General features: G+C 36.9%; 1 protein-coding gene across 2 annotated transcripts in view; it reads left to right on the top strand.

Moving 5' to 3' along the window:
* The window catches only part of SLC2A13 (solute carrier family 2 member 13), a 426,384-nt gene that overhangs the window by 312,614 nt on the left and 86,300 nt on the right, over positions 1–27,470 (top strand). For both annotated transcript variants that reach the window (XM_067696180.1, XM_067696181.1), the window contains exons 6-7: positions 97–217; positions 26,130–26,255. In XM_067696180.1, coding sequence (XP_067552281.1) covers positions 97–217; positions 26,130–26,255 — 247 coding nt within the window. The remainder of the gene's footprint in view (positions 1–96; positions 218–26,129; positions 26,256–27,470) is intronic.

The following is a 27,470-nucleotide window of genomic DNA, read 5'->3' as shown; positions in this document are numbered from 1 at the left end:
GATATATCTTGCCAAACCCAGTCCACTTTGGAAGAATGTTGTCAATTCTTCTCTGATATAAAACTTTTTTTCTTCTTTCCTTTTTTTTTTTTTTAGGTACCACCGTAGCACTCATTATTCTTGCTTTGGGATTTCTGCTATCAGCCCAGGTTTCTCCACCCATCACTTTTAATCCAATAGCTCCTTTAGATCAGAACACTTCTTGCACAAGATACAGGTGAGATTTTATAATGGTCCCCTTCCTTAACCTAACTCTGGTAACTTTTTTGTTTTGCTTATAACTTTCCTAAAATAGGAAAGGTGAGTAGGAGCTTGCTAGGTATCCAGACTTAATGGTGGAAAGGAAGAAAATGGGAAAGGTGTTAGGGAGGGACCACCAGGAAGAGAAAGAGAATATACAAAGAGCAACGTGTGCAAATGCATGCTTAAGGAACAGTGAGTTATTAGACACAATTTTGGTGATGTTTCTCTGGAAGTTGAAAGTGTATATATTGATACAGAATCTAAGCAGGAATACTGTGAAACTATTTTATATCGTATATGACTCGGTGACATCTACATTCTAGATGAAATAAAGAACTTTCATCAGTAATTAAACTTTTCCATGATGTACATGTCTGATACAGTTGTTTATCATCTGGATATGCTAGCAATTAATCTTCACTGTGTTCCACAGGTATCGCCTCATTCACTTAAGCAGAAAATAATGTTTCCTCTCACTACTAGGTTTCTTGCAGAGCAATAGAAAGTGGAAAGAGCTTGTAGAAGAGAGTGTTTTAATGGTCAGCTGCAGGTTTAAGAGCTCATTAAGTTTAACAGTTTACACCCTATGTGATAGATTGATAGATGGAGAAATGGATGGATGCATACATGGGCTGACAGATGGACTGAAGAATGAGCAAGTGAATTAATTAAAGATTGAATGATTGAACAGATCAATTAATAAATTTGTCAGGAGAGTTTCAAAGTTTTTTACTTCATTTTAGTGGCTGGAAAGGCTAGCGACCCCTTTAAAATATATGGATAGAATAGCTTTAAAAACAAAAAATGACATTCCTTCAGCTACAACTAACCAGACATAAGTCTCAAATTAATGGGTAAATGATTTATTAAGTCAGATACTCCTAGGTGAAATTAAAACATTACATTGATATACTTAATTCCACTTGGAATCACTAGGAGCTTCTCATTGAACAGAATTTATGGTGCCTTCTCATTACAACAATGAGGAAGACATATATTATTATGTCTTTCTGGTTGCTAATTGTGATATCCACTTGCCTTTGGAAATGAATAGTTTATATGTTTATCGCTTTACTGGTTTTTTTTGTTAACAGGCTTTATGTTCTAAAGGAGATTGAAAGGTGTCTTAAAAGAAGTTACCCTTAGCATAGACTATTTCTGGATGTAGTGATCTTTACTTTCTTTGGACATATCACCTCAACTGCTAGAAAGATGATAGACCATTGCTAGAATTCTGCATGCTCTAATTTTGTTTTTCTTGACAGATATTTTAAGTTAAATGTTTTTTAACACAGTTACCTCTAACAAATTATTAAAAAATACTATTGTTTGAGCAACTTAGAATACCCTCTAGATCTGATGTCTGATTTAGATGCAGCAATTTAGATTCAGAATAAGATTGACTGACACACTATCAGGTCAACTAAAGGCAGAAAGTCAGCCAGAGAATATGAAAAGAAATTTTTATGAAGTTCTGATATAGGAAAGGAATAACTAACTTTTTAATGATTTACATAATGAAATAGTTTTCCTGACATCGACTTTTAAAATTTAAATAAAAATATTTATTACCATAGTATAGTTCATTGCACAGCAATTTATGATCATCAGTCTATTAATCCTCCTGATCCATCTAAGTTATTATCATCTACCTACCAATATAGGTAAGTGACAATAAGATACTATCACCTACCAATATAATATAAAGTTGTAGTGGAGTGAGAGAAGTGGTACAACCTAATTTTATTCTTATCACAAAAATGGGCAGCAATTTTTGAAAACAGAACCAAATTTTAGATGTCCTCTGGGAGTCACTGAGTATGCAAAACACTTACGTCTTGTGTGCTTTCTTTCAGAGTAACATATTAGGCTTTGTGAGAATTTGATAACATGTATTTATAGTCTGAGTGATTTTATAAAATATATCTGCAGTCCCCTTACTGATTTTGTTGTTGTTAAAACTGTCTATACACATTTCCCATTTCTTTACAATAAACATGAAACATACAATATACAGCATATATGAAAGTTGTTAAGAGAGTAAATCCTGAGTTCTCATCACAAGAAAAAGATTTATTTTATTTCTTTAATTTTGTATCTATATGAGATGATGGATGTTCACTAAACTTACTGTGATACTCATTTCATGATGTATATAAGTCAAATCATTATACTGTAAACCTTAAACTATACAATGCTTTATGTCAGTTATATCTCAGTAAGACTGGAAGAAAAATAAAGATTAAAAAGGAGATAAACATGAAAGAGTCATGTTTGCCTGACCTTAGGATGAGTAATGTTCATGCTGTAAGTATAGGTGGTATGTTTTCCTCTTGGAATGATCCTATAGGAAAATTGAACAAAGAAAACAGATTTAAAGGGAGAGATGGTTTAGTATCTATCTTTTTTTTTTAACATCTTTATTGGAGTATAATTGCTTTACAATGGTGTGTTAGTTTCTGCCTTATAACAAAGGAGAGATGGTTTAGTATCTTTTTTTTTTTAATTTTATTTATTTTAATTTTTGGCTGCATTGGGTCTTCGTTGCAGTGCACGGGCTTTCCCTAGTTGTGTCGATGGGTTTCTCGTTGCAGTGGCTTCTCTTGTGGAGCACGGGCTCTAGGCGCGCAGGCTTCAGTAGTTGTGGTGCATGGGCTCAGTAGCTGTGGCTTGCAGGCCCTAGAGCACAGGCTCAGTAGTTGTAGCGCCCGGGCTTAGTTGCTCTGCAGCATGTGGGATCTTCCCGGACCAGGACTTGAACCCGTGTCCCCTGCATTGGCAGGCGGATTCTTAACCGCTGCGCCACCAGGGAAGCCCGATCTTTTTTTTTTGTTTAACATCTTTATTGGAGTATAATTGCTTTTCAATGGTGTGTTAGTTTCTGCTTTATAACAAAGTGAATCAGCTATACATACACGTATACCCCATATCTCTTCCCTCTTGCGTCTCCCTCCCTCCCAGCCTCCCTATCCCACGCCTCTAGGTGGTCACAAAACACCAAGCTGATCTCCCTGTGCTGTGTGGCTGCTTCCCACTAGCTATCGGTTTTACATTTGGTAGTGTATATATATCCATGCCACTCTCTCACTTTGTCCCAGCTTACCCTTCCCCCTCCCCGTATCTTAAGAACATTGTATACTATTGGTGGGAGTGTAAACTTTTCTCCATTTTGGAAATTAATATACTTTTACCTAATAAAACTTAAATATATAGGCTCCTCTATTCAGCACCTCCACTTGTAGAAATCTGTATTCTACAATGACTAGTATGTAATGCATTCTGACTAGAGTAGAGTAGAAGATTTAAGAAAGTGGATGGTTCAGGAACAATGGTTGTTCTTTATTTTAATTCAATAAATATTGATTGTGTGACATCACCAGGTAGGTTAGAACCAAAAATATTGTAGGTTGGGGCTCACTAATGACTTTGGACCCAAGACATTGACTACCCTAAATAATTTCTAATAAGAACTTACCCTTTTTAGAATTTTTAATTTTTTAATTGATGATACTTTGTTCCAAGTCCTGGTTAGATTTTGTGAACCAAATGTATTAAAGAACACCTTTCAGATCCACTTTCCTGCAGCTAAAACTGTGTACAGTCACAGGGTGCCAACTAAGGCTAGGAGAAATAACTCTAGTGAGGGTATCCTCTGAATCATATATCCATATAAGAACACACATGCATACTCCTAATATGGCCTTAAGCTCCATGCTTTCAAATTACTAATAAACATATTTTCTTATGAGAGCTATCCAAGCTTTGAGGATTCAGACGTTTCCTATGTGACACTTCCCTCGAATCTTTGACTTTTTATTATTTGTAAGTATGATCTCATTATATTCAAACCCTTCAAAGTAAACATATATCTTAAAGTATACAGCTGTAGAATTGCAAGGTACTCTTGTCCTAGGGCTTTCATCACATTGCCACTAATTCATTCATTCATGCATACATTCATTTAAAAAATATTTTGGAGCACCTATTCATAGGATTATAGTAAGGATGAATTAATATATGGAAAGCACCTAAAACAGAGCTCAGCACATAATCACTCAATAAATATTATAGACATTGTTATCATCCATAAAACCTATAATAGGAGATGAGATTGTGATGATGGGTAGAAATCTTTCCCATCTTTTGAAGAAGAGGAGTTTTAAGCAGTATTAAGTAGTGTTTTAATTTTAAGCAGTTTTAAGTCATGACTTGACCAGATTTTCTATTCTAAACTTTCTCTCTGGGGCACAGTGAGCACATGTTGATATAGGCAGACTGATTATTAGAATTGTCTATGAGAGAGATTGATAATTGCCTGGACTATGAAGGTGATACTCAAGAGAAATAGGTAGACATATTCTAGATATATCTAAGAGAGAAAAATCAACAAGAATTAAAAATAAGTAATTGATTAACTATGAGCAACCAGGTAGAGTAGATCATGGAAATGAGTTGGGGTAATTGAAGGAGAAATTGACTAAAGGGACTGTGCCTCTGATTCACTGCTCTTTTTGCTATTAATGTTTTTCATTTGAGTCTTACCTGAACCATCTGAGGAGGTACTTAAAGCTACCCGTCCCTCACTCCCACAGATCTGCCTCACCAGGACAGTGGAGAGAAGGTGATTCCAGTACATCTTTCATTAAGAACCACTGCCATACGCTTCAGTATTATTTATTTATTTATTTATTTATTTATGTATTTATTTTATTTACTTTTGGCTATGTTGGGTCTTCGTTGCTGTGCACGGGCATTCTCTACTTGCAGCGAGCGCGGGCTACTCTTTGTTGCAATGCGCGGGCTTCTTTCTCATTGCGGTGGCTTCTCGTTGCAGAACACGGGCTCTAGGCGCACGGGCTTCAGTAGTTGTGGCTTGCGGGCTCTAGAGCACAGGCTCAGTAGTCGTGGCGCACGGGCTTAGTTGCTCCACGGCATGTGGGTTCTTCCTGGACCAGGGCTCAAACCCGTGGCCCCTGCATTGGCAGGTGGATTCTTAACCACTGCACCACCAGGGAAGCCCGCTTCAGTATTTTTTAACTGCGTAACTGCCAGCTTCTTTCTTTCCTTTTTTTTTCTTCTTGAACATTATTAAACCAAGAGTATAAAAATAATCAATGTGGCTCTTTTTCTATAGAGTAATATTTTCATATTTCCCTCTCTAAATGAAGTTTCCAAATATCCAAGTTGACAAACTGTTCCTTCATCTATAGACCTCCCTATGGTGGTGACACTAGTTTTGAGAAACTGTATATGCCTAACTAATTATAATTAGTCTCTTCAAAGTTCATTTACAATAAAAAACAATTTTGCATTCATACACTTTTCTTCTCCTTTTGCCAACCTTGTGTGATTGAGCACATGTTATTGGCATTAGCACTATGAGACTGTTAGATTCAATCATAAAACTCTTATCTGACCTTAGAAATGTGCAGAAACCCTATTACCCCCCCTTTTTTTTCAGCATTTGGCATCCTGCTGACTGATAATGTGTTTGTTTCTAATAATTCTTAGCAACTTGACAATGAATATAGTGTTATACTGTGAATGAGACTTTTACTTTTGTTGAATTTTGTTTTCTAAAACTTATTGATTTCTTTTAAAAATAACATATTTTAATTTTTTTTGGCCTGATGGTACAGGCTAATAGGCCTGAGGTTAATATTAATAAAACTACGGAAGAAAATATGCTATATCTGTTGAATAATATCCACAGACTTAAGGTAAAGATAAACGTAATTAAATTAGTTGAAAGGGAAAATGAGATTTGAAACAAAAAGCCCACATAACCTTATCATGTACCTTTATCTCCAAATAATTGTACATGTCTTTTGCTAGCACTTAAATACCCAGTACCGAATTTGACATCTGGATAGGAGGATGGTGGAAGTTGACCACTTATGGGACATATTCATTGAGTTCCTCATGACCTTTTTATCTTGATGCCTGGGCTTTTGGCCGAGGACCTGCCAAGCCCCCACAGTGGCAAGATCCCCTACTCAAACCTTATTTTCCACAGTCAAGAAGTGCTTTTCGGGAAGCCTTAAAGACAAAAAAGAAGGCTTTTTATTTTAGGTTTGCAAAGAGTGGGGGAAGAGCATTCCAGGAAGAGGGGACATCATGTATATAAGCCCTAAGCATGAGCAAGAGAACAGCACAAAGATAGACTAGATGGCAGGCCAGTGACAGACCACACTGGGACCCTCATAAACCATGAGAATTTTAGACAGCATCAGAATACTGAGAAGCCTTTAAAGAATGATAAGAATGATTTAATCAGATTTGTGTTCCTAAAAGATCACTCTGGCTGCTTAGGAGAATTGATTAGAGCAGGACAAAGGGCAGCGAAGGGAGATCAGATAAAAGAAATCAGTAGCCTAGGTAAGAAAATAATGCAGCCTCGGGCTTCCCTGGTGGCGCAGTGGTTGAGAGTCCGCCTGCCGATGCGGGGGACAGGGGTTCGTGCCCAGGTCCCACGTGTCGCGGAGCGGCTGGGCCGGTGAGCCATGGCCGCTGGGCCTGCGCGTCCGGAGCCTGTGCTCCGCAACGGGAGAGGCCACAACAGTGAGAGGCCCGCGTACCGCAAAAGAAAAAAAAGGAAAATAATGCAGCCTTGACAGTGGCAGTGGAGACTCAAGAGATATTTTGGAGGGGGCTAACAGGGCTGGGTGATTGGATGAATGACATACAAGAACAGATGCTTTACGTGTGGTTAGGATAGTACTTATGTAACAGGAGTCTGGGGCTCTGAAATCTCACTGTAGCTCACTTCTTAGAACACAATTTCAAAGATATAAATCAGGAGAGCCTTTCCCTTGCTTTCCAGTTAAGTACAGCAGTCCCATAATAAGAACAGTATTTGCTGTCACTTATACTTTTATTTCAAATATCATTTTTACTCCCTCTTGAACTCAAAAGACTTTTGAGAAAAGCTCTTTTGAACTTATCCATTTAGGTCTGAAGTAACACAAAGAGGTAAAGGGGAAAACGTATATCTCTGAAACTCAAGGACTTTTATTCTCTTTCTAGAGCTCTGATCATTACAATGAGTAAATAAAATCAACCTGGAATTTTGTTCACATTTCAAGTCAATCCACTCTAGAATATCATCCCTATTTTGTCCTATATTTTAAAAAGGAATACGTTATCCAGTCCTGTGACAGTGTTCTTGACAGTGAAATAGATGATTCTATCATTTTTGGAAGGTAAACTTTGAAAATTTATTTTAAACTGTGTAGGGGGACTTAATTTTTAGTGATTGATACTCAAAGCTCAGCGTATCTTGAGCATGCCATATTATTAAGTAGCTGATAATACAAATCAGTCCTTTATTCCCCTGCTTTTCACTTGATACATCTAGAGTAACTGGCATTTTTCTCCATGTGCATCTAAATTGCATAGTTACCAGTTTTTTTGGAAACCTGTTACTCCTTGGCAATTAACATTGATCATTATGTGAATTCTATGGTAATTTCATCATAGAACAAAATTTTTTGAAATGATGTTGTAATTACAACCAACTTGCCGGTAGATAATAAAGTTTCCACCCTTCACAGAGGTTAAAAATGATATTGTAATTACAACCAACTTGCCGGTAGATAATAAAGTTTCCACCCTTCACAGAGGTTAAAAATGTACTGCTCATTTTTATAATTATCAGTGAATCATAAAGTCTTTGCCAGTAGCCCAGATGAGGGTCAGAATTTAATTTTTTAAGCTTCTTATTCCCTTTTCTTTTGTTTGATTTTGATTTTTATATGATAAATGCATGCTGATTAGTCTTATCAAATCAGGAATAAAAATTATTTCATTGAGAGAACTTTTAGCATTTTCTAGTTCATTCATTTTGAAAGCAAAGGAAATCCTTATTTTATTTAAATTGATTAGTATTTATATGAATGTTTAACTTTGTGGGACCTAAATATTTAGTTCTTCCTGATTTTTAATTTTTATCATTGTGAAATTGATTTGTGACTATGTCACGTATCTTCACAGAATTTTAGTATAAAATAATAAACGTTTGAAATTTAAGATAGTAATTTATCCCTCAAGACAATAAATCCCTCAAATCTTGGCCCGTGTAATCAAATTCAGCAAGAAAGTATATTATCCTTACTCATATATGCTATACAATTGTGCGTTGTATTATAGAAAAACCACAAGTAAATGAACGTATAAATTCTTGGCAGTTAACACGTACTAATATTTACACAGTTATAACTCTTTGTTAACTTTATTTTCATCTTTCATATTATATAAGTGTATAATGTATGTGTGTGATGGCTTGCTATAAATTATAAAAATTAACTTCAGAAATCTAAACAGGCTAAATTTAATATTACTGCTTTTCATCTTGCAAATGTGTGTACCAAAGTGGTCTTACATTCTTATGCAAACTGAGAGTGACATTTTCAGTTCAACTGCAGAAGAATTACAAGAGGGGTTAGAGTGTTGTACTTTTTTAATATCTATTCTACTAATGTCTATAGGCCACCTTATTTTACTTAATCCCTAGATTGTTGAAAAATATATCACTGCAGTAGAGGAGCTCAGTATTTTAAAGAGCCATTCATCTAACTGTGTTTTAAAGTAATAACTCCTTATTATAGAAGGCTTCCCAAAGCTGGGCAGTGAGGAACTGGTTGGAGTTAGATGGAATAAGCAGAGGAAGACAGCGTCCCAGACAGAGGAAATAGCGTGTGTACAGAAACAGGAGAAAGCTTAATATTTTCTAGAAACTATAAGTACAGGGTATTCTCTAGTTTCAGATACTCGATTTCACAAAATTCATATTTTCCATTTCATTGAACTGTGTGCCATATCATGCCTAATTTTTTGGAGATGTTCTGTGGAACAGTAATTTTAATTTCTGGTATGGGAGCACTGCCAGTAAGAGAAAAGGCTAAGCCATGGAAGGGGGTCCTGAAGGTTCTTAAAAGTGCTTATGCTGAGCTTAGCAGACTGCATCAGCCCAACTCAGAGGATCTACAACTGTCTCCTGTCCCTTTCCCTTTCTTTTGCAAGCAGAGGGGCTCACTTGCCAGTCAGGGTCAGCATCACCAGTGAGCATCAGTTCCCAGGGCCTGGCCCAATCACCCTCCTATCCCCTGCCTCTATTAGACAGTTAGGCATGTAGCAAGCTTTACCGAGGTCACCTGAGTTTGTAGAGGAGAGCAGCCAAGGCCTCGCCCCCATGGTGGTCTCTGCTGCTGATGCTGGGGGGGATAGTGAGGATAGAGACTCCCCACTCCCCAACCCCCAGCAGCCTTGACAACACCTGCTCCAGGTGTCTGTCACAGGCTAGTTCAGAAGTTCAAAGAGCAGGGGCTTTCCAACCGTCTTTCCCAGCCCTGTGGCAGAGAGGCAGAGGCCTGGAAAGGAGACACTTCCCAGGGAAGGCTGTATGGTAGTTCTTCTGTAGCAGATACCTCTCATACTTTCAGATGCTGAATTTCAGACAAATTTTCAGAAATGTGATGCTGCCTATAATTCCATTCAGGAAACATGTGGTGGTCTCTAAACAGAAGTAGGAAATGGCAGGAAATAAAACCTGAAGAGACTGTTGGGAATTTAAATTATAAGAATTCGTGTAAAAAAATCTACAAACAATAAATGCTGGAGAGGGTGTGGAGAAAAGGGAACGCTCTTGCACTGTTGGTGGGAATGTAAACTGATACAGCCACTATGGAGAACAGTATGGAGGTTCCTTAAAAAACTAAAAGTAGAACTACCATATGACCCAGCAATCCCACTACTGGGCATATACCTTAAGAAAACCATAATTCAAAAAGAGTCATGTACCAAAATGTTCACTGCAGCTCTATTTACGATAGCCAGGACATGGAAGCGACTTAAGTGTCCATCGACAGATGAATGGATAAAGAAGATGTGGCACATATATATAATGGAATATTACTCAGCCATAAAAAGAAACGAAATTGAGTTATTTGTAGTGAGGTGGATGGACCTAGAGTCTGTCATACAGAGTGAAGTAAGTCAGAAAGAGAAAAACAAATATCGTATGCTAACACATATATATGGAATCTAAAAAAAAAAAAATGGTCGTGAAGAATCTAAGGGTAGGACAGGAATAAAGAAGCAGACCTACTAGAGAATGGACTTGAGGACACAGGGAGGGGGAAGGGTAAGCTGGGAGAAAGTGAGAGAGTGGCATGGATATATATACACTACCAAATGTAAAACCAATAGCTAGTGGGAAGCAGCCACATAGCACAGGGAGATCAGCTTGGTGCTTTGTGACCACCTAGAGGGGTGGAATAGGGAGGGTGGGAGGGAGGGAGATGCAAGAGGGAAGAGTTATGGGAACATATGAATATGTATATGTATAGCTGATTCACTTTGTTATAAAGCAGAAACTAACATACCATTGTAAAGCAATTATACTCCAATAAAGATTTAAAAAGAAAAAAAATTCATTTAAGACGTTTTCTGTGGAAAAAGAAAAAAGTCATGTATAAAGGTAATAAGGATTTTGGACTCTCTCATTTTAAAAAAAATTATGTGAAGCTATTAAGAATATTATTATCAGATATGTGTTTTACAGACGCCACTCTGGCAGCAAAGTGGAGATGGCAGAAGAGCAAACCTTTGGGTCTAAATTGAGACCTGAAGTGAAGGGATGGGCTCTTGTCAGGTCTTGGTGACTAGAATGACTTATTATTTACAAGTTAATGTTAATGTTACTTAACTGCCCAGCTTTTGTGGCTTGTCTTCCCAAATGGAAATTTGTAACTTGAAAGGAGGAATTATGTTTCCTGGGTTTTTTTCATTTTTTCTTGTTTTTTTTCCTCTCTGCTTTCTTCTTTATATACCTAGCAGCTAACATCATGTCTTATATAATGTATTTATTTACTGATTTAGCCAAGTGTTGAGACTGATGTGTGCATGATGTTGACATGTATTTTTCCTCTGTAACTGTAATAATTACATAAACTGATTTGAAATTCAATAAGAAATTTTTCCATCGGTCTTATGCCTACCTCAGCTAATTCAAGGTTTTCAAACAAGTCCATTGCAGTACTCTAAACCGCTCCTCAGGCCTGGTGATAACACTGATAATGCTTCATTTCTGTTTGATTGGATTCTTGCACTGAGCTTTCAGCACTTTCTATTTTGTCCTGATAAACTTAACTTGAATTGAGTTATCAAGGAAGATGTGGAAAGACACAAGAATCTATAGATTTTAAACTGCAGGTCTAAAATAAATTTATATATATTACTATTATATTAATTATATATTGATATATTAATAACAAAACAGAAGAAAAATACCCCTCTGAGAGAATTTAAAAAAAAAAAAAAAAAGTAAACAGAGCTTTGAAATATAACCAGGGAAGAAAAGAGGGGAATGGCCATATAATTCTGAAAGTTAGGGTCTACAAGATCTTTGAGGATTAAAGGATTAAAAGATAAAGGCAACAAATTGAACATACAGTAGAAAAAGCTAAGAAATTTACACATAAATGAAACTCAAATAAAAATGAATCTTTGAGACTCCAAGAGGGACACACATGGTAATTATTCTGTCAGAGAGAAATCGGAGCAACAGAACAGAAATTGTAGCACTAAAAAAGAAGCTTAATTGCTCCATTACCCTATAAGGAAGAGTCACAAAGGAACAATTTACCATCTCAGAGAGGTGCTGAAGTAAGATAGATGCAGTCATAAGCACCTCAAAGTACAGAATCACAAAGCAAAATAACCGTGACAAGCTAGAGCACTCACTACCCTCATCGTCACCAAGCTGGAGTCTCACAGATAAGAGGCCAGCCATGAAGGCTCAGCCATTCTGGGTTGAGTGCAATTAACTGGGTGAAGCATTAACTCTTAGAGACTTTTAGGTCACCTTTCTTGGTGTCCAAGTAACTTGAAGGAACCAGCATGCTTGGTAAATGCCCCATTCACCACTAGACATTGACTGCGTCACTGAGAAGATCCAGAATTACAAATATGCAATTATAGGTACAGAGAGACACTATTAGGGATTTTTTTCCCACTTTTTATTCTTTCATTTGGCCTCCATTACTGACCATTTACCAAGTGTTGTGCCAGCTGTTAAGAAAACAAAACATGAGATATAGCCCCTTGTCAGGAGTTGGCAATATCTTAGAATGGCTTTTATTTACATTTTGAACCAATACTCAAGTCTCATATCTTCAGAGATGTTGCGACTTGGGTAGAAGCTGATATTTCAGAATATATATATATAGAAATTAGCAAAACTATGTTTTAAGCATTTGAATAAATATTTTTCTATCAGTGAGGAATTGTGATGGCTGTGGATAACAGAAGAACCCAAAATAACTCTTAAACAAGAAAGGAGTTTCTTTCTTGCTCATGTAAGATAAATTCAAAGGCAGGGATTTTGGAATCATCATACTATAGCTAGTGTCATCAGGGATCCAGGCACCTGTCTTTTTGCTGTACCCATATAAGTATTTTTCACAAGTTCATGAGGAAGGTCCAGGATGGCTGCAAGAGCACCACAGTCACGTCTGTGACGCAGGCCAGAAGGAGAAAATGTAGAAGGAGCAATGCTTCCTGGCTGAATCAGCTCCCTTTGAATTGAAGCCTTCCTGAAATCCCACACAGTACTTCTCACAAGTCAGAATTAGTCCCTTGGTCATATCTAGTTTTAATGGAAACTGGGAAATGTATTCTTTTATTCAGTGGTTGGGAGAGGAAGGGGCAGGGGGCACAGTGTTCCCAGTTAAAAATCAGAATTCTCTTACAAAGGAGGAAGCAAAGAAGGAATCTAGGGATAGAACACTAACAATCCTTGATACAACAGTACTAGAGTTAACTTTATGGGACATGTATAGGTGGTTCTGCTTGACAGCAGGAAGGATGAATTAACTGATTAAATAGGGCTCTAACTACTTACTTTTTTTGGTTTCGTTCTCTTTATAGTGACTAGAAGTCTAAGGTCAGCTTTGCAGGTGGCAAGAAATACGGCCACATTAGATAATCTACCTCCAGCTTTGCAAGGGAGAAAGAATCATTACAGTCTCTTCATTTATTGCATTTCTTTTGGCCTTGTAAACCAGTGAAATAGCTGCTCTTTGTTGTGCAGTTTGCTCATCTATTCAAAAGGAGTAGTCATGTCAGCTACCATTTTTTATATAGTCACAATGTGCCAACTGCTGTGCTAAGGCTTACAGGGATTCTCTCTTTTATCCTTCAGCAAAACTGAGGTAGATGGTATTATTTCCCCCATGTTACCAATGACACTGAGGCTTAAATAAGTTGAGTGAAGAAGTTTAGATCATATGGCTTAGCAGACAGTAAAACTAGCTTTAAGTAAGAGTCCAGCTAGCACTACACTCATCATTCTGAAATTTACCAGTTAAGCAGCAGGATGCTTCTACTGACAGGTGTTACACACTCTTTGGGAAGTGGACAGTAATTCCTGATAATCAAAAGCCAGTAGGTCTAAAAATACCTATGTTGGTGTATTTTCACTCAGTGTAATTGAGATTCTTTCTCTTAAGAAACCATTTTTGTGAGTGGTAGTCTATTTGGGACTTAAAGAAGATTTTTGTTTTGTTCATTTATTTTCATTTACACATATTTACTCTGCTCAGAAAATTCTTTTCCTGCTGTTAGCAGTATCATCATAGAACATCTTTGCTGTAAAAGCAAGTGCTTAGGGCTTCCCTGGTGGCGCAGTGGTTGGGAGTCCGCCTGCCGATGCAGGGGACGCAGGTTCGTGCCCCGGTCCGGGAGGATCCCACGTGCAGCGGAGCGGCTGGGCCCGTGAGCCATGGCCGCTGAGCCTGCGCGTCCGGAGCCTGTGCTCCGCGGCGGGAGAGGCCACAACAGTGAGAGGCTCGCTTACCGCAAAAAAAAAAAAAAAAAAAAAAAGCAAGTGCTTAACATAAAGTGAAATCGTTCTAAAGTGTTTTAAATGATTCACTACCTTTGGTTTCCTTAGAGCAGAGTGGCCTTAACCACATAGTTTTGAATTTGAGTATCTGATACAAGTTTAATTGTAGTTTTTATTTTGTTTAGTTGGTTTGCGGTAAGTGTTGTTTTTTAGGCCTCTGTTACACAGATAGACAAATATGGAGAAAATAATTTAAGAAAAGAAGCAAAGAGGGCTTCCCTGGTGGTGCAGTGGTTGAGAGTCCGCCTGCCAATGCAGGGGACACGGGTTCGTGCCCCGGTCCGGGAAGATCCCACATGCCGTGGAGCGGTTGGCCAGTGAGCCATGGCCGCTGAGCCTGCGCGTCCGGAGCCTGTGCTCCGCAATGGGAGAGGCCACAACAGTGAGAGGCCCACATACCACCAAAAAAAAAAAAAAAGAAAAGAAGCAAAGAGATGAGATACACTCACAAAGAAATACCCTTTGGGCAAATTAGCCTGTACCTGTACACTCAGATGAGAAATTTTAAAAAAAGACCATGAAAGCTGTTCTTTTCTTATCTTCCTTCTTTAGTGAAGGAGAAAACATTATGAGGAGAGATGTATGATATGTGTGAATCTGAATATTTTCCTTAGAGAAGAAGAATCATTGTATGCTGGTATTAGTATTTTGACCCAACCCCTGACATCGCTTTACTGGTTCCTATTGGTTTCATCCACTTTGAATTCTTTTTATTTTGTAAAATGCTGTCAGTGAGGCAGGTTCTAGTTTGAAAGAGCACATGATCACACTAGAGTTGCAGGCATCAAAGGACATAATCATGTCCAGAGAGATGACGTCCAGGCCACCTCATTTCATCTCCGTCAAGCAGCACAGCTTCCAAATGAAGCATCATTCTGGGGCTTCAGGGCTGATTGTTTCTCTCACTTGGAGTTTTACTCCAAGTAAAACTCACTTTGTCCTTCACTTTCAAACAAATCATTTCCTGTGAAAATCAAAAAGTCCTCCAAGCAACCATGGAAGAGCTGATAAGCAAAGCCAAATAAACCAAAATGTATTTTACCTCTTGATTTTGTTTTCTCTGTGTGAAGCACTTGCCAGTATGTTAAACGTAGTGCCAGGTGTTGTAGGGTTTGATGAAAAATATAAAACAGGCTTGATCACCAAGTTTCTTTCTTGCTGCATAAGGAGGTACTTGGGTAATACTTAAAATAGAATTGTGAATTATCAAAGCAAATGAACAAACAAAAATGGGTCCCCCAAAGAGAGGCAGTTTTAAGAAGTGTTTGCACAGATGGATAAAAAATATATATTGTCATTTTAAAACAACCTATTTTTTTGTGTTGACCTAAAGAAAATATATGAAAGTCAACATAACCATGTATTCACAAAGAATGCAGATACTATACTATATATTCACATTTCAGTTTTTATACTCCAAACAGTAAAAGTTAACAAGAGACCTAGACCTTGAAATATTGGAAAGTTCTCAATAAGTAGAAGAGCTAGTGTTAGGAGCATGATGCAGAAATCAGCAACTCATATCTGGTGGTGTGATTAGATTAGTTAACCGCATATCGCGGGAGTGTGTTATACAGCTTTTTAGGGACAGTGTTTATACAAATACAATCACATATACATAAAATAAGCCTTATATAAAAGTCTTCAAATGGTAATGATGAGCCCCAAACAAAACTGTGTTCTTACTTTATTTTTATTTATCTTATTTATTATTATTTTGGTAAAACTACGTGACTTACATATAAAGTATCTATCAACAAAATAGTGGTCAGTTTGTAACTCTTCAGTAAAATCATGTGTCAATAATCATATTACTGTAGCTGATAACCAGGATGATACATAAATAATTTCAGCTGTTATAGCAGTCAGGCTAGGAAAGGCATTACCTTATAACACACACACAAAAAAGAAAAACACCAAAATATTAGTGGTTTAAAGCAACAAAGGATCTGCTCATGTCTCAGGAACCTAGGCTAATGGAAGTTCCAACATTTTATGATGCCACCTCTTACCTCAAGGCTTTAGGATTCATCACAGAGATAAATAGTGACGTACCACTAGCACTTACTCACAATATATGACCACAGCTAGTCACTTGGCTGCTCCTAACTTCAAGAGGGTAGGGAATTATAATCCTCCATAAACCTTGAAATGGAAGGCAACTAGCCATTGGTGAACATTACTCGTATCTTCCCACAATTTATTTGCTGCTTTTATTGGCCAAGATTCCCTATCATTCTTTCTGCAGAAAGGCGTAAAGAATTTTCTTTCTGCTGATTGATAGCACTGTTATCTTGAAAACATCTTCTTTTTTGGTGGTACCCATTAAAAATGACAAAATTCTTCAGTTGACTACTGCTCTGGAAAAATTGATGACATTCAAGACTATGCCTGTACCAGTACAATTGGTTGAAGATTAAATATCAGAACGTGAAACATGTTTGACATGCATGAAACAGTTTGTCAGTTTTTCAAAGCATTAAACATACAGTTACCTACCATGGGACCCAGCAATTCCACTCCTAGGCATATACTCAAAAGAATTTTTTAAAACGTTCACATAAAACCTTGTACACAAATGTTTCTAGCAGCATTATTCATAATAGCCAAAAAGTAGAAATAACCCAATTGTTCCATCAACTGATGAATGGATAAACAAAATATGATATATCCACACAATGAAATATTACACAGCTATAGAAAAGAATGACGTACTAAAATTTGGACGAACCTTGAAAACATCATATTAAATGAAAGAAGCCAGAAACAGAAGACACACACACACACACATGCAGATTTACTTACATAAATACACATATGTACGTATATAAACACATGCATATACACGTCATCTTATATTTGCAAAGTTGCAATTGAGGGTTTTGTTTTTAAGTATGTTGACCAAAGGTTCATGTAGTGTAATAGGAAAGCACTTAGCCCTATTGAAGGTGACGGGCTTGGCAGATAGAACTCTCTTCTTCTACCTCCCTCCCCTTTAGAGAGTTTATTGGTATACTTTTCTGAGATAAAATGGGAGAACAAATCCAAGAATTCATAAAAGAAGGTTAGACAATCAGTGACTAGAAATTAGAGCCTAAAGTACTAGTAAAAATTTTTTTTTAAAAAAAAGGAACCCACTCTGACAAATCAGCTAAACTTTCCTTATTTAACAGCACCAAAGAGCAAGAGCCTGTGCTTGCTTTTAATCAGCAAGCCTCCCTGCTCTGAATTACTTTTTGCCTCTAACTCAGGAATCCACTGCATTTTCAGACTTAGTTTCTAAGGGGAAGTGATGAGAAATATGACTGTGTTCCAAAAGGTTGCAGCAAATTATATGTGGATTTGATCTGAGAGCCATGAATTGTAAGGAACAATTCACAGCTTGATTTTAAGCTTCAATCCTATGATCTCATGGACCAAGATATGGTGAATGATATGTAACTTCTCTAATGGAACTGCAGGGAGAACTACCAAATCTGTTGTCAATATAAGTGACATTCATTCATCCCTTTATTTATACAAACAAGTATTTATTGAACACTTATCTATCAGGCAACATGGAAATCACTAGGAATAAAAGATGTACAAGACAAAAATCTCTACCTTGAAAATGTCACAGTGCATTAAGGAAAGGCAAACATATCACAAACCCTTAGAGAAATGGTGGGATGGACAGTAATAATAATAGACTTTTGTGCTCCTCTGATAACATAGTGATACATCTAATTCTGCTGGGGTCTGAGCTTCACGGAGGAGGTGATGCCAAATATGAGTCTCGAGGCAAATGTGTAGGAAAACAAAGGTGGAAAATAATAGTCCAGACAGAGAAAACATTATGAGGAAAAACATAAGAACATGTCATATTCTGAATCCTGCAGTTTATATGGAATGACTACAACCTGTGACATCTGTGAAGAAATAACACAAAAGATTGACAAGGAGGGACTAGATCATGCCGTAATAAGATTGGTCTTCATCCTATAGGCAATGGAAAGCTATTGCAGGATTTAAACAAGAGAGAGTTTGGATCAGGTTAGATTTAGGACAGTGTAGAAGATGAAGTGGAAGGAGTCTAGAAGCAGGAATACTCAGTAGACTATTGGAAGAGTTCAGGTGAGAGGTGGCAAGTTCAAGTCAAAGTCCAGGTGAGAAGTGGTAAGAATGGAGAGTAGAGAAACTACACATGCTTTGGAGATAGACCTGATGGAGTTGTAACTATGTAAATGTGAGTGGTCTCAGATCATGCTCAGGTTATTAAATTGTGAGACACAGAAGAGCAGTAGGAAAGCTTTGAGGGGAAAGTCAAAGATGGAGCTTTAAGGTACTTGTGAACATTCAGAAAATTGAGCGGTGGAAATATGGGTCTGGCACTTAGGGAGGAGAACCAAACTAGAGAAACAGGTCATGGAGTCTCTGTGTATCACTAATAATAATGGTTGTATATGGCTGATGTTTCCCAGCAAAAGTTATACAGAGTAATGAAAGAAGATTGCCAAGAACAGAACCAAGGAGAAAGAAAAGATGCATCAGTCTGAGAGGTGGAAGAAACATAAAGGGCATGGTGTCAAAGAATGAGAAAATTTTAGGAAAGAGGGAAAATGTTTAGGAAATTTTATCATAGAATGATAAGTTTAGTAAAGAAAAGCACCCAGGGTTAACAATGAGAAGATCACCAGCAATCTCTGTTCGGGCAGTTTTCATGAAGTGGTGAGGCATGACTTACTTCGTAAAATCAGCACCAGTAGTCCCTAGCTTTTTAAATTAATTTCCAACAATTTCCTTAAGTCCCCCAGAATTTCTTATTTTTTAAAAATTCTCACAAGTTCCCTACTTTCACAGTCCAAACGGGGAGAGGGAGTCCCCTGACATGTACAGTCTGGCTGAGAAAGAAGGCAGGTGTCCTGGAGTTCTCTTTGCAGAACTCGTGTAGAAATCTGGCCCTGCAGAGAGCTACAAGCAAGGCAAGCTGTCCCCCCAGTAAGAGTAAACTGGATTCCAGGTTGCCTGCTTGAAGGCAGTGGGGACAGTTAGGAGTAAGGAGGGCATAGTAAAGAGTAGAGAAAATTTAGAATAGCTGTCTGGGAAACAGTGACATAATTACACAAAGTAGGATGTTAAATTCATGCATAAGAAATGAGTGAATGAACAGTTACCCACAGAGAATGAAAGTGGACCTGTGGCAATGGATTGTCCTAACACCTGCATTTACCACAACTGATTTTTTTTTTAATTTAGGCCATGCCAAGACAGGCATTTTAAGACCACTGTTCTTAATGTTCTATCTCATTGGATTTAATGAGTCATACTTAAAAACAAATGGACTGTTTTCTATAGGGCCAGATTCACCCTCAACTTCACAGAGTAGAAACTTAAAATGTTTGAAATTAACCCAAATCAATTTTTAAAAGATTTTCTCAGCAGAGAGAAGAGGACACATTTGGTTAAGACCCTGAGTGCCATGTGAAACATGTAAAAGATTGACTGAATGAAAATAGGCCATCCTTTGTCTCCCTTAGACACTAAGCCACCTTTTATTCTACTCTTTTTTACTTTAATTGGAAATATTTTAAAATTTTAGAACCAGTTTTTTTCTAAATATCTGAATACTTATTTTTCTCCCTTTCTAAAAAGAAATGTCAGAGATTAAAAAGTTAAATCTTCCTTCCTTGAAACTAGCAAGAAAAGAACTGTTTGGTTCTAATTGTAGGTATTGTCTGGATTATATATTTTCCAGTTTCCTAGTAGAGTTTCTAGTATGCTCTGCTAGTTTCCCCAGCAGTTTCAACCCCTAGTAGAACACTGGCTATTGTATAATCTCCCCAATTGAAAGTATCCACAGTCAAGAACAACAGCATGCATTCTGGGCATACTTATTTACCACAATTTCTCTCTAAATATCATAATGTCCTTTTACTATGAAATTTTGCAGGCTATGATGTAAAAGAGAGCCCTCTCTCTGTGTGGCTCTTTTCTTGGGGCTTCAAGGAAATTGGCCCCTTGCAGCTGGTGTTTCTGAAAGTGAGTTATCAAAATTACTAACCATTTCCATTTAGGTTGTGGATTAAATGTTTGCAAATGGCAGCTTTAGCCTCTGGCAATTTAAAAACTGGGCTTAGCTTAAAGTACCATCTGACACTAGGTTTTACCTTCTTTTAATTTCATTCCAAAAAATGACTCAGATATTCACTCCAAGCTACCCACCCCTTAAAATTATTTTCTATTAATGGGCAGAAACAGATTAAAGAACCTACAGTGTGCCTTGATTTATAGAGCCACCATGCTTTGATTCATTCAATAAACATGCATTGGGTATCTAGCCTACAGTGGGGTGCTGCATTTGCAGAGTTCGTAAGCATGGCCTTTTCCCTCAGGTCCTTGCAAACCAGTCAGTAAAGAACATTGTAAGTTCTACAGTAGAGGTGTGCACAGAGAGGAGGGCCATCACCATCAACTGTACTATATACTGATTTGTCTGAAGTTTAAAATATTTTGTATCAGAAGAGAGGGATCCCCAATTTATGTAATTAATTCAGCAATTCCTTTGATAAAACATAGCCCTTTTGTAAATGCTTTCTTAATTAGTTTCTTTCTAACTTTAGAATTTCTTAAAGTAAGTCACACTTATAATTTCTGCCCTTGAAATAAGTATGTAAGAGTAAATATTTGTGAGATGTTACAGCATCCTAATATGTTTTACACTATTAAAGTTTGTGTGAATTTAGAGTGAGAGTATATGTATTTCTTTTTCTTTCATGTAGAATCTTGCAACTGGGTGGGTTCTTAGAGATCATGTGCTCCTGGGATGGAAAACTTGAAGTCCAAAATTTAGAACTCACCAGGTCATACTGTGAGAGGGGACAAATAGGGCCTAATATACCAGTCTGCTTTTCACAAAAAAATATTTTAATCTATGCTTAGAATGTTCTTATGAGCATTGATTTGGCAAAAATATATTTAAATTCTCAAATTTTATATTTAGAAAATCTCATGTAAATTTATTAGGTCATGTTCAAGAAAGCCTTAAAGAACAAATCATGAATAAAAAATAGCCACTTCTAGAAGTTGTTCCTTTTTTCAACACTGTTTGTTAAAGCCACAGTTATGATATATGCTCTCTAAAAGGTCAATTAGCAGATTCCCCAGGATATTTAAAGTTTTGTGTTATCTTCTAAATGTCAAGTTGAAGTTAGAAATGTTACATTTGGGAGAATTTTGCCATAAAATAGTCCAAATGATGAAAAGCAAATATTCCAGGTCAAGGATAAGGGAGTGGTAGGGAATCATACTTTGCCTCCAGAAGCCTGAGAGGCTCCAAGGCCAGATCAGTTGGCCAATCAGTTCCCAACAGTGGCCCACTCCCTGAGATTGCAAGGGAATTGAACTCTTTTTAATATTTGGCCTCTTTTCACTGACCGACCCCTATGAACTGGTGTGAAGTAGTACAAAAGACAGTTTTTCATGCTTTTTTAATATGAGGAAGGCCAGAGCCTACACATAAACTATGGGGTATGTTCTAGGAGAGGTCTGAAAGTATAAAGAGAAGAAAATAACCAATGGGACAAAGTGTTGGTCCTAGTGAAGACCAAGCGGAATAAAATTGAAAGCTCTGATAGAAGGATGACCTTTGAACAATTCTTTTTCAGATCCTGGAGGAAAACAGGCGAGGATAGATGTGGCTATAGATATCTTTGTTCATGTCTGAGTTTAAAGTTGAAAAAGCTCATTCCTAATCTCTTCAGTTTTCACTGGGAAGCAAGGCAAGGCCATTTTCAAAAAGATTTGTAGGAGGGAATAAGGATTGGGATTGTAGGAGAGTTGTGGGCATTTGGGATATCAGTTGTGGGAATGGGGAAAATCACTGATTAGGGACAGGTAAAAGTTTCCTCCCAGCAGTGAGGATCCAGCTGCAGTTGAATACTGTGATTGTGGCGTTTCACCAATATGCCTGGTTATGTTAATTCTCCACCAGTAAAGAGCAACTTAGATGTAGAAAGTAAAACCATAGAAAGAAACAAACATAAAAGTTTATAGGTTGACTTTATAGGAGAACCTAAATACAAAAACACTGAGCGTCTGGTGAAAGTGGTTAAAGTCGTTTACAATTAAAGTCTGACAGAGAAGGATGCAAAGCCATGCAGTTAGTGAAGCATCAGGAAAAAAGGAGTGTGGAAGATCTCTAAGACAGAACAGTTATCCTAGGAGTAAGGAAGTAAGAGATCTTGAAGGAAAGGAATAAGAAATCTGTGTATGTGATTAAGATCAGGGATCAGCTGACTTCCTGTAAAGGGTAAGATAGTAAATGTCTGTGGCTTTGCAGGCCATATGGATTCTGTTAGACTTCTCAACTCTGCCCTTGAAGTTGAAGGTATTCATAGATAAGTAAACAAATGGGCATGGCTATGTTTCAGTAAAACTTTATTTACAAAAACGGGGTGTGGTCTGTATTTGTCTCAAGGGCTATAGTTTGTTGACCCCTCTTCAAGATAATGACAATTACCAGGATGTGGAGGAAGTTAAGTGGAGGTGAAGGCTGTTAGAAACCAAGGGGCCAAGATGCTTTAAGATTAGTACATTGAATATAAACCATCTAGATCTAACAGACATCTAGAGAACACTTCACCCAACAACAACAGAATAACACATTCTTCATAAATGTACAAGGAACATTCTCCAGGACAGATCATATGCTCGGCCACAAAATGAGCCTTGGTAAATTTTAAAAGGATTGAAATAATACAGTATATGTTCTCTGATCACAGTGGAGTGAAATTAGAAATCACAAATCACTAACAAAGAAATCTGGGAAATTCACAAGTATATGAAAATTAAATAATGCACTCCTCAATTGCTAATGGATCAAAGAAGAAATCACAAGGGAAATGACAAAATACTTTGAGATGAATGAAAATGAAGACATAACACACCAAATATGGATGCAATTAAAGCAGTGCTTAGGGGGAAATTTATAGCTATAAATGCCTACATTAAAAGGAGAAAAATATCACAATCAAAAATCTAATCTTTTATCTTAAGAGAAAGAAGGAGCAATAATCAGGTCTGAGATGGCCTGAGGAGATGGAATGGGATGAAAGCCCAGATAGAGAAGTTGACCTTAGCTGAGAAGAATGGCTTCTCTTCGTAACTGGAGCATAGAAAAGTAGAATGGTTTATATGTTTGCTATAAGATTATAAATTTCCCATCTTTACTGCTTTCATCTGTTTTCTCTGTAAAGCTGAAGTTGAGGTCATTTGCAGAGAGTAAAGGGAAATGGAGCATTGGAGATTTGAGCAATAGTTTTTGTGTAGAATGGTTAAAATAGTCCTCCTATAGAGTTGACTAGAGAAAACTATTGAGACTTTCAGGCTGTTGAGGATCTTTTTGAGGCTGGTAGTAGTGTGTTACAGAGGAACTACTGATCTGCCGTGTTGTGTAATTCCTTCAGCTGCATTTGGTTAGGTGGGTGAAGGCACAGAAAAGGCAAATGTTTGTGTTCATATATAGCTAGATGGGTGAAATGAGAAGATAAATAGGCAGGGAAATTTAAGATGTTGAAATGATGGGTCATGGTCAATAAGCTAGTTAAGGACAGAACTAAAGAAAGGAAAAAGCTAAGGAATAGGGAGCAAATAGATCACTTAACTGGAGGTCACCAGGAGGTCTAATATACAAATCGGCTTCATGAGGGCAGAGAAACTGTTTCGTTTGCTAATGAGTCCCAGCCCCTGGAATAGTGCCTGGCACAGAGTAAGTGTAAAATATTTGTATTTGTTGAATGAATGATCATGACAGAGCAGGGATCATTTAGGAAGAAAGCTGGAAGAATGGAAGGTTGTGGTCAGAGTTGGATGCTTGAATGGTGATAGAGAGGCGGAGCATTATGGGTAACACCTTGTATGTCTGACATGCACATACAGTAGGTTCTTGGTAACTATTAGCCTTAATCATTAAGTTTTTTGGCCTTTTATAGGAAATAAGTATTTTTTGAGAAATTAAGTAGAAAGTAATTTCTCTACAAATGGATGAATTGACATTTCCCAAATAAGTATCATTTAAAGCCATTGAAACAATCAAAGTTGTTAATTCTACCTCATATGGGCAGAATAAAAAATAAATAAATAAATAAACAAACAAAATACTAGTAGGAATGATCTTCCTTTCCAAATTAGCCTAGTCTAGTTCTCAAAGCCAGAAGCTCGGAGTACTTCTTATGCTTTCTATTGTTTTATTTTGCTTATCACAAGTGTGGGAAATTTTAGATTCACAATACTGTATCACCTTTCTAAAGTGTATTGATCTTTCGGTAGTCTTTGAAAGACCTCTTTTTTTGCTTTTAGAATAAGGTTGAAGTCTCATTAAAAATAGACTATTTGCAAAGGAAAGGTTTACAGACAGAGACTGAAATGGCAATAATCTAATGTTTAAACAACGCCAGTTTTTTTCCATTTAGCTAAATGTATCAAAGAAGTACTTTGGTTTTGAGGATTCACGTCTTCTTTGGCTAACTTGTGGTAATTCTTACCCTGCTTCTCTCCCACACCCCACTGTGTAATTACTTGTACACAGTAGATATTAATAAGTCTGTATTGACTGTTCTTTAATTATGTATGGAGTTCGTTCAGGTTTTTTCTGTGAGATGTTATGGGAAAACCCGAATGAACTTTTTGGCCAGCCCAAGAACAAGCAGTTATCTGAAATGCCCTTCTCTGTACCTCTTTGCTGGGTAAATTTCTCTTATGATCCAGTTCAAATATCGTCTCTGAAATTATCCCCCACTCTTACAGGCGAATAATCAGGCCTCTGTCCTTAGAGTAGTTCTTTACTGTTTTCTATCATATTACCATTATTTACTGGTGTAGCTATTTCTCATCGTTGCCTTTTATCTATCAAGGAGCAGGGAATTTAGCTTATTCATCTTAGGATCTCCATACCTGTGTGTGCCTGCTATGTATAAAGTGCTCCAAGTTTGTCTGGCAAATAGTATGACAGTGAGAAAACTCATTCTACAAGAACGCTGTAGGCTTATGTTGGAAAACCCTGCCCTCTAAAGGATTTTGCCTCTTTAAAATTTTCCTGCATTTAGGATACTGCTGTTAGGTGAGCAATGATTAATTGATTATGGCTCTGTAATCCAATCAGTGGATGTAATTAACTTAGAGAAATGTTAGCCTTTTTCCCTACACCAACTTTTTTTTTCTTTTCTCTTTAAAAAAAAATTTTAGGGACTTCCCTGGTGGTCCAGTGGTTAAGACTCTGTGCTCCCAGTGCAGGGTCCTGGGTTTGATCCCTGGTCGGGGAACTGAGATCCCACATGCCACATGGTGCAGCCTAAAAAATAAAAAAAAATTATACAATTTTGAAAGGTTACAGCTTCTTTTAATTAAGCATACAACATAGTTGATTTTCAATATATATTTATTAAAAATACAGATGTCCACCAAGATGTTAACAGTGACCATTATTTGGGTGGTGGCATTTTTATTTTTTAACTTTTTTCTCTAGATATAATTTTTTTCATTCTTTGAATTTTCTATTTCATGATATATATTAGGGGAAAATTCCATTTTTTAGAAGATATGGTACATGATGGAGACATTTAAGAGAAATAAATGCTTTGGTACAGTTTGGAACCAGGCAGCTGGTTCAAAATGGACCAGTCCATGCTCCAGTAACAAATCTCAGTGGCTTAGGAAAACAAAAGTATATTTGCTGTAGATAGACAGGGGTTCTTCTACATCCAATATTGCACATCCAATCCTCCATCTCAAAGTAGTTTCCAAAGTTGCTGCAACCAGAGGAGGGAGAGATGGAAGAGACCAGCCAGCTCTCACCTGCCTCAGCACATGTCATTTGCCATGACCAAAACAAGTGCCATGGCCCCAAGCTTACTACAAAGTAAAGTGGAAAATGCAGGGGAGCACATATTGTGTACTGACTGAGCAGCAGTTGTCTCTGAACATGACTACAACTCGTTTCATTTTACAGTTACTGTAATGAATGTATGTTGGATCCAGACTGCGGTTTCTGCTATAAGATGAATAAATCAGCTGTCAGTGACTCCTCCTGTGTTCCAGTTAATAAAGCATCTACAAACGAGGCAGCCTGGGGCAGGTATGTAGCTCAGTATATACCATAAGAATATACAATAAAATTTCAGAATGAGTCTTATTTTTAAACTTACAGAATGACTGCAGTTACAGTCAATGACTCTACTTCTTTTAAATTGGTCTTCTTTTAAAGAATCTTTGAAACTGGTCTTTATAACTACATTACTTTGCAGCATATTCTGATGAGTGTGGGTAGACAACATTGCAACTGTATGTTTCACAAACTTAGAATATAAACTCTAGCCTAGACTTAAGGAAATCCAAATTTCAGACCCAGCGTTGTCCTAATAAGCTACATGACTTTGGATCTTGAGGCAGGTATTTCTAAATATTGCCAAGGCAGTTTCTCCTGCTGGGTATTTTTAAATTATACTAATAATTTCCAAACTCCCAAACTTAAGTGAAAGACAGAAAATTGTCAAGTCAAAATGAATTATTATCACTTTAAATTCTTTTATTCTTTTAGTACTTTCCTGGAAGTCAGAGAAATTAAACAAAATAAGGATAAAGTTGGTAATTATAGGCAAGTATGAGAAAGTATAAACCTTTCTCTTTTTGACAAATCACATTGGTTTATAGTAGGCACATAAAAGAAATATTAGTATAGAACAAATATGAACTAATATTCATATTCATGGACACAAAAACATGTAAGTATTATTTGACATGGCTTTAACCTCTTTTATGTTTTAAATTCTCATAAAAAGAATAGTATCCTCTCATTCTGTCTCCTAATACTGATGAAGGCAATGAAATCTGTAATAAAGTGCTTGTATCTCCTAGGAGCCACGAAGTATAATATATCATTATTAATCATTATGCTGTTGTCATTAATCATTTTATTAGGGAATTACTCCAAAGAAGTAGAAATAAATTATATGGTAGTTGAGTGAAAATCCAGACCACATTTTAAATACACTGATTAAAAAGAAATATGTAAAAGAAATGCAATTATTACTTAAAATGAAAACATGAAAGAGCTTCTTTTAAAACACCCAGCACATACTTTTCATCAGTCAAGCTTTATTAGGAAGTTAATTGATTAAATATTTTTAGAGGTAATAGTTTACAGCTTTAATCCTTATGATTTTTTTCAATAGAAAAAACCTGAAAGTTACCAGTCAAGAATTATGAACATTATGAAATCTGTGTATGTAGTTTCCTGTATTTCATGGAATTAATTTACAAACTTAAGAGAAATGTCTACTGATGGTAAGGG

This window comes from Pseudorca crassidens, chromosome 11 (genome assembly GCF_039906515.1).
Source record: "Pseudorca crassidens isolate mPseCra1 chromosome 11, mPseCra1.hap1, whole genome shotgun sequence".
In the NCBI taxonomy this organism is placed as follows: Eukaryota; Metazoa; Chordata; class Mammalia; order Artiodactyla; family Delphinidae; genus Pseudorca; species Pseudorca crassidens.
This window is presented reverse-complemented; position numbering and strand designations above follow the sequence as displayed.